Genomic DNA, 9,100 nt, shown 5'->3' on the forward strand with positions numbered 1-9,100 from the left:
TATGCTTGCATTAACAAGGCAGACATCTTGAAATTTAATAATTCAAATGTAATATTCTCACATATTTAAAAATAAATCTATCAATCTCATCTTTAAAGAGATATACTAATTTGGAGATTTGAGCACGTCAGAAAGGATTATACGAAACTATTCCACGTTATTCTTATCCCTTTTCAATAGAAAAATGACGAATCTCTTTATCACTTTTACCATTTTTAGTTGAATTTAAATTTTTTTAAGGAGAAAAAAATTAAAAATCAATTGAAAAAATCTGATTTGTCATTCTCCTATTGAAAAGATATATGGATAATGTGCAATCACAATTTTACATAATTCCTCTCGTACTTACATTATACTTATATTCTTCAATATATTCAATATTTCATAGTTATATTAAGTCCAGATTATATTCGAAATTATCTTGCATCAAACATTTAAATGGGAAAAACTTTCCCAACATTACTTTTTTTGTTTACAAGACTTAAACCCAAGGGTTGAAGCTAGTTTCTCCGTAACCCAATGGGAATTTAAAGAGAAGTATCCAGTACACATATAATACCACACATATAAGCTGAATAATTGAAGAAAAAAAGAGTTGAAAATGATTTCCCTGGGCCGACAAAAGATTAGAAAATGCTGCCGTTAATGGAGGCGACAATACTTTGATTCCTCCATGGCTATCTGCACATAACTCACTCAATGGGGGCCATCCCCCCCTTTATAATTTTTTTTTTTTACTCTTCTCACTATTTGTAGTTGCTTCAACAGTAATACCTTTACATTCCTCTTATAACCAACACTTCACAATCCTTTCTCAAACTCCCTTCTCATCTTACAAAACTTTGCCCTATTCTTCTTCTTCTTCTTCATTTGTCATTAATCACCATTGAACTCGTTTGATAAACTCCCTTTCTTTTTATAATGAATTATCAACCTAATACTTCTCTTCGTCTAAGTCTCCCCAACGATCAACTCAACCTCGACCTTGCCCTTGAGCCATCGTCTTCATCATCGTCGTCCAATAGTCCGACGACTACCGAACCACGAGTCTTTTCTTGTAACTATTGCCAAAGAAAGTTCTTTAGTTCACAAGCACTTGGTGGTCACCAAAATGCACACAAACTAGAACGAACCTTGGCCAAGAAAAGTAGAGAGCTAAGCTCCTCGGTTCAAATCCATGGGTCTAGTCTTAGTGGTTTCAGCCATCCACAACGTATGCAGTCACACGTCGCGACTTTCGAACAACACCATCGAGCCGGTAGGTTCGCCGGAGAAATAGGGTATGGAAGGAGAGACATAAATTATGGTCCTAGAGACGGGATGATGGGTTCATGGTCGTCCAAGGGTTACCGGCCTGAAGATGTTCAAGACGAGTTTAGCCACCTTGACTTATCTCTAAGACTTTGAAAATTGCACTTTGGTTTAACATAATTTTGATCAAATGTCACCTTTATTTTTCAATGCAAAATAATTATTTTTAGTGTTATTTTGTGCAATCATCATTTAAATCCCGTTTGTGTCTAACTTTTATTTCATTTAAATCATATCATAAAGCTTTTTTTATTTTTTTATTTCTCAAATAACATTTTATTTTACTAGTTAAAGTTCGAAGATTTAGATAAAGATAATGAGTTATAAAATATTACCTGTAACCCTTTTTCAACCCATATAAAATAGGATAATACGTTTTGGCATATTTGAACTCACTTCCTCCTACATTAAGAACAATATTCATGCTAATCGAACTAACACTCAATAGGTAATATTATATAAATTTTAATTATTATTTTTAAAATTTGCTATCTTTTATCCTCTTTAATATGTTGAAAAGTAAAGTTTAAAGGACTTTTAAAAGGTGCATGCAAGTATATCCATGTATGTTGTTTAAGAGTGGGTGCATGTATCAAATTCCTTTAATTTGTTTAGAATATGCATTTTAAAATTTGAATTTGGATTTAGATTTAATTTATTATATAATTATAAAATAAAATGTATATTTTATGAATAAATGTATATCATGAATATATATGAATTTCAAATTTTAGAATATGTGTTAGCACTTAATTTGCACCATTTTAGAAAATCTAAATCAAAATTTTAAAAAATTTAATTAAAATTTTGAAATCTAAATTCCAGTTAAAAATAAAAACTTCAACATTGCTTTCTCCTACTCATCACTTTCTAACCTTAGCATTAAATGCAGAAAATTTGAATTGAATTTTGTTTATGAGTTTTGAGATAATATAATTTAAATCTAACGTTCAATTTTTTATTAAATGCTTTATAAATAAGGGAAAATGATAAATTTTTTGAAAGAAGCAAAGTAAATACATGATTATACAAAATTGTTAGTAAAAAATTCTCTAAATCGAAATATAAAACACGTTTAAATGCTTTTGAATTTATACATGTATCAATTAATATAAGGAGCATTGAAAAAAAGAGAAAATTATGGTTTTAGAATAGAAAAGAGATTATGGATATAAATATTTGAATTTCATATAGATTAAATGATATTTTTAAAAATTATATAAATTAATTCAATCAAATTTTAACTTGGAAGTGTTTCTTTCTTTGTGAAAAGCATTGGGGTAGAATTTTCTTTCTTTGAATGATTTAAGTCTATGATATGATGAGCGAATTAATTTATCAAGTAATTATCAGTAATTTGAAAGTTTTACTCAAGCAATAAATGGTTAAGTATAATGGTAAGATACATTACACTCCTAAAAGAATAATTCAAGTTTGAATCTTAGAGATAACATTATTAAAAAAATAACCTTAAATTATAAATATAAATAGTAAAATAAATATGCATAATATTAAAAATGTTTTTAAAAAATATATTAAGGGTTTAGGGAGGAAAGAAAATTGGTAATGAGAAATGATGAAGGGGGAATAAAGGCTAAGTGTACCGAATGAAGTGTAAGGTCAATAATTAAGATGTCTATATAGGGCAAGTGATAAGAGCAATTAGTTTGAGATAATGTAAGACCAAATTTATGTAATCACTTGCTTTTCTCTTGATTTGATGGGGCTTCAATCAAAGTTTAAAAGAGGATTCAAATTTAAAAAAGCATTTGAATGACGTCAACATATTAGCTGGCCAGTTTTAGACGTAATGTATGCCTTAGGGGTCCAATCACTGTCTTAATTTAATTAATCACTTTCCAAAGTCATTAATATTAAATTTTCGCTTCTTTTTCAATTTGAAATTTGAGTTTAACTTCTTAATTATATTTAGTATTCAGACTAAACAAAATTACGTGATTACTTATCAAAATGAATATTAAAATAAAATTTAAGTATTAAATTGAATATTAGAGTTAAATCTAGATACTAAATAGTATATTAACTTTATTTTTTTTGCTTATTTATTGTTTTATTCTTGTTTTTGTTTCAATTTTTCTCGAAAATACTTACGAATAAAATTGCTAAATGTACACCATTTGGGAGTTGGCTCCTCTAAACTTTCCTACTAAAAAAGAATGGCTTTTTTAATGGATTTTCTAATCAACAACAAAAAAATTACTTACGTTTTGAGTTTGATTTTAGAAAAGTGTTTTATTATTATTATTTATTTGATAGTGATATCGAAATCTTGTGTTTTTTTCTTGAATAATCTCATTATAGATCTAGTTTTTTCTTTTTGATACAATGTCTAAAATTACTCATAGCCACACCCCAATTTATAAATAAGAGGATAATACGCTCTAACGTACTTGGATTTATATTCTCCTGCATTGACAATAATGTCTATACCAATTGAATTAATACTTATTCACAAATATGTGAGTTTTTAATTTTCAAAATTTTATGTCTTTTTGATGTATGATAAAATATACATATGGAACCTCTCATAGATGTTAATGTCTTTTCAATACGACTCTAGATGTTCTACTACTCAAATGAGCTTATCTCGACGTGAAATCAAATTAATTGATTTCATATTTATCTTATAACCCAATAATGGACCCTAATCAAATTATTAAATAATTAGAAAATCAGATGCTAAGGTGATCCAATAAATACCCCATTCTTTTTTTTTCTCACACAATAATAAAACCCTAAATTAATTATTGAATTCCTAAAGTTCCCTAATTGTAACTTGAAACTTAGGATTATAAAATGATTTTGAGATTTTAATATCGACTCAATCTTCATTGTCACAATCATGATAAAATTTTGTTATTAATAAATTTCATTAAACTTTAATTTTGCAAGTATTAATAGTTTGAGGATAAGCTTTTTGAGTGTGTAATAATCTATATTTTGGTGTCTTAAAACGAGTAAATTGAATTTAAACAAGACTTTTTTATATGCATTATCTCAAATGAATTATTTTTAGCGTGTGCTAAAGTTTCTTGTCACGTTAGTTGAAAGATAAAGGGTTTGAGGCCCATACTTTCCATTTTTCATGTGGCATAGTGACAACAACACTAGAAAATATAGTTTTATTAACAAGCCTTTCAGTTAATGGAAGAGTGGTTGCAGGAGAAACTTCTTTCGATCTACACTTCGTATTCTTCATATTGTTAGTCATATTCCAAAAGAGACTGATTTTGATGGGTGTCAGATGAAATTTACACTGTTGAAAAACCTAACCATTGTGCTTCAACCTAATGCACATGAAGTTGAGATTGAGCAATATGTCAAAGTGTACACACTTTGCATGATCGAAGGAATGTTGATGCTAGAAAAGTTTGGTAGTGCGATTCACTTCATGTATCTCACACTACTTACTAATTTTATTGGGAAAAACATACAACTAAGGGTTAACGGCTTTGCTGTTCCTCTATAGAGCTTTTTCAGGGCAAAGCGAATTGAGATTAATGAAATAAATGATTGACTACTTTTGCAGGCAAAGGGGTGGGTGGTTGTAGTTGTTGTGGTTAGCACTTATCCCTTCTTGGCCATACACTTTTCCTTTTTACGAGAAGGTAAAAATATTATCATACTTGATATATCACATTATGGAATGTATTACGTTATATGTTTTATATTAATACTTACATTTGATATTTGTATAAATTTGGTAGTAATTTGGGTCATATCTATTATGAAAATAACCTTAGATTCAATCTCAAATTAATCAACAGGCATTTTAATAGGTAAGTTGCTTTTATATTTGTATTTAATTCGTGAAACCCCACACTTGATCCAATCATCGAATCCGAGTATGTAACATCACATTACGTTGCCGAAGTAACTCAGACTATTTTAACATAATTTCACTAGATTCAATTCACAATTACCAATAGCATAACAAATAAATCATTTAATAAAATCTTTCATATGCATTTATAAGGTTTAAGATCTTATTTCATTAATTATAGGGTCATGCTAAGTCGAAACCAAGTTAGGGCATGAATCCAAACTAATTTATCAAAAATCAAGGTTATGTATCGAGACAAGGGACTTCATATATCGAGACAGGCCATAGATTATTTTGAAAATTTTAGCTTCGATGTTTACTTGTCTTGAGACCCTAAAGAGTGTGTCTCGAGGCAAGGTCTCTTTTGTCTTGAAACTAAGTTTGGAGACCAACCTTTCATGGTTTCTTATTTTTGCTTCGATGTTTAGATGTATCAAGACAAACAGTTCCTATCTTGAGACCTGGAGCAAGGAAATATCTATTTAGCTTCAATGCACCTCTATCTCGAGACAAAGACCACTTGTCTCGAGACTTAAGATCAATTGTCTCAAGACTATACATTTATGTCTCATGAAATTTGTTCTAATGGTCTCGAGACTCAGTGACCAAATGGTCAAATTCTTGCACTTTTGATTGTTCAAAGCCTTAACCAAATGAACCTAAACATACTTAAAACTTACCACAATACATATTGATCCAATTAATCTATCTAGACATATTCAAACATTACCAAATCATAACCTTCAACTCATCATTACTAAACCAATACCAATTTGGACATCCAAACTTACAGAATCAAGCATAATTAACTAGTAATCAAGAGATAAAATTCAACCAAAATAACATTATAGGTCACTTACCAACCAAAAGTGCCATAACTAGCTTAGGCAACAAGTCACCAACCAAGGTACATGCCATATGAATTCAAAACATATATATACGTACAAAATAGGTTCTTAATGGGTTCTGAGCTAAGTTTGAGAATTAAATGCTTGAACACGAAACGTTTATAGCTTTTATCCGAAAGCTGCGTAAGGAAACAAACAAATCCGTAGTTGAGTAAAGTATGTTTAGTTTTGATAACATAATTTCAATTTAATTATAAACATAACAAAATCAAACAGAGGTAAGTAACAAGATAACTCGAGTTAACTAACCAACCATTTTAACATTAACATCAAGGATACGTATATACCAATAATTCATTTATCATGTCAATTGGTTCACATCTATGCTTTGCTTAACTACTCAATATATTTTTCGATGCACCCTCAAGGTATTTGCATCTAATTTAACATATCAAATCATATAACATATCAACATTTTTATCTCATTTTAGTTTCACATGTATATAATAAGCAGTGTTACCTTTTTAATCATTATTATAAAATTCAAGTATCTTATTATAAATCGCATTCAATTAACCCTTATTAACTATCTCGAGTTAAAGAACGAGTACACAGATCAGTCCATCAACACACTGATATACGCACCAAAGTTCTAGTCGGGTATAAAGCACCAATCCCGCCAATCACACTAATATAGCATACATTAAGCACTTAATATAACACGTACGAGGTGTTGAATGTAAACCGCACATAGCACTGAATGTAAAACACATAAGGCGCTGAATATAACACGTCTAAAGCTTTGAAACTCCCACCTAACAAATGAACCCTATAGCATGTCAACTATACCCATAACTCTATTCCACAATATTAATAGGAAAAATTTCATTATTAATGTCCATATATCATCAAACAAAGCATCTATGCATACGAATCACACATACCAACAATCACAAATCACTTAGTCAAGTTGATAGTTTGCCATTTCTGATCACTTAACAAGTCAAGCAAATACATTGAGATATTTAACGAACTTGAATTATGAGAACACAAACCATATTAGCTATTCGTCGACGACTTTGTCTTTTCTTTTGTTTTTCGACATCTCGACGTCATCTTTAGCTACGTACAATCAATTCAAATATAGGAAATTCATTAATCACACAATTCAAATGCAAATAAATACATTATATACATGAATGGATTTTATTCGGTTTAGTCCCTATATACCCTAATATCCAAAACACTTTTTCACAATTTACTAGATCAAATTTAAATCGGCTTAATAAATATAGTAAAGAGACTTCCTACAATCATTATTTATTCTTAAACCCTATAATTTTATCATTTACAATTTAGTCCTTAACAATACATTATTTATGAATTGATTCAAACTAAATTCTTTAATTCCTATTACATTTCTAACATATTTCCATCACTTAACTAAATTCATGCATGAATTCAAGCTATTTATATCAAAATTTAAAACTTTCTAACAATGAAAACCTAACTAAAAACTTATTAATTTCATAGATTTATGACATGCGCTTCTAGAATCTAACATTATTAACCAACAATTTTACACAAAATTAAAGTAAAGAACTCACCCATCCTCCTAGTTGATGGCACGACAATGGAGAAAATGAAAGGAAAAATTTGCTTCTTTTCTTTCTCTAACTAACAGTGAAAGGGGGAGAAAACGAGCTCTCTCCCACTATCAAAGCATATATGTAGCCAATTAACAAGTTAATTAATTCACTAATCTAATGGTTTAATTAACTTAATATTCACTTAGTGGAAAATGATGACACTCCAGTTAGTTAAGCACTAACATGAAATTAAAATGGTTTAATTGCTAATATAACCTTTGTTGAATTTCAGTTTAAGGAACTTATCAATTTAAAAATCTTTTTTCTTTCACTTTATTCACTAATCATTTCGGTTCCTGTGCTATTTTTATTAACTGGTTCAATTCAATTACATTCACTCATTCAACCTTTCCAATCCGTATTTAACACGTAATTAATTTCATTTAATTATCTATTAATTTTACTTAATAAATTTGGTCCTAAATCAAACTTTTTATATAGTTGAAAAGCGAGCCATTACATAATTAATATAATTATTATCATAAATATAATATAACTATGTTCATTATAATTGTTTGCAATTTGTATGGGTGCCATACTGGGATAATGCAATTACTATTGTTGTATGGCCAAAAGTAGTTTTGTAGGGATTTTTTATGCTTATATGCTCCCACATCGAGTGGTATCACACTAGCCGAGTTGTACAACAATTTGGACTAGTTTAAGAAATTCTAAAAGAGCCAAGTAACCTCGATAATCTTTATAAGGTTGACTTATCTGGGAGGAACGAGTGCTATTGTCGCATTGTTCACCGAGAGTGGATTACCCTTTAGGATGCTCATGTTCAGATGTTGTTGCGTATGCGGATTTGATATATTTTTTTAACAATTTATTTATATATTTTGATCATATTTATTCTTATGAATTTGATATTTCTAGTTCATCTCATAAGTGACATAATATAAGTAGTATAAGTTGAACAGCTAACTATGCCTATACAAGGAAAGACAGCTTCTTGAGTAGAGTGGACAACACATACAAATGAGTCGTTGAAGAACACATCAACAAGCACATCCCTAACTTATTAAAGTGACATTTATTTAGCCTGTATACTAATTGGACTTGTCATCTTTTTAACTTAATAAGAAAATCGCGACCCTTCAAACTCAATCATGAGCGTAACAAATTTTAGTAGTATATATATTTATACTTGTATACATTTATGATTATGTATTCATATTTTAGTCTAATTTTTTACCTAAACATTGGTTTTCAAAAAGACATGAACACAAGACCTTTCAAACTTACTAAAATATTAATTTAACAAACCAAGCAATATAAAATTATAAAATTATATAATTATAAATAAAGAAATCATTAATGAAAAACATGAATAAGAAATAAAACGAAAAATGTTTCTAAAGGGATTTACACATGAGTTAAACAAATTAAATACAAGTACATTTAACCACTAGCATGTGATGATGCAAAAGTTTGGAATTGAATTT

At 29.0% G+C, this 9,100-nt stretch overlaps 1 protein-coding gene and 1 long non-coding RNA gene across 2 annotated transcripts; one reads left to right on the plus strand and one right to left on the minus strand.

Moving 5' to 3' along the window:
* Nucleotides 1-592: 592 nt before the first annotated feature.
* On the plus strand, nucleotides 593-1,553 carry LOC108469350 (zinc finger protein 2). Its single transcript, XM_017770240.2, has one exon. The coding sequence runs from the start codon at nucleotides 922-924 to the stop codon at nucleotides 1,405-1,407; it is 486 nt and encodes a 161-aa protein (XP_017625729.1). The 5' UTR covers nucleotides 593-921; the 3' UTR covers nucleotides 1,408-1,553.
* A 4,404-nt stretch (nucleotides 1,554-5,957) lies between these two features.
* On the minus strand, nucleotides 5,958-7,704 carry LOC128296462 (uncharacterized). The gene is made up of 3 exons (XR_008287074.1): nucleotides 7,611-7,704; nucleotides 7,059-7,125; nucleotides 5,958-6,182 (listed from the first exon to the last, which is right to left on the minus strand). It is a non-coding gene; the product is annotated as an uncharacterized LOC128296462 (long non-coding RNA).
* Nucleotides 7,705-9,100: the final 1,396 nt, after the last annotated feature.

This window comes from Gossypium arboreum, chromosome 8, assembly GCF_025698485.1.
Source record: "Gossypium arboreum isolate Shixiya-1 chromosome 8, ASM2569848v2, whole genome shotgun sequence".
NCBI classification, from domain to species: domain Eukaryota; kingdom Viridiplantae; phylum Streptophyta; class Magnoliopsida; order Malvales; family Malvaceae; genus Gossypium; species Gossypium arboreum.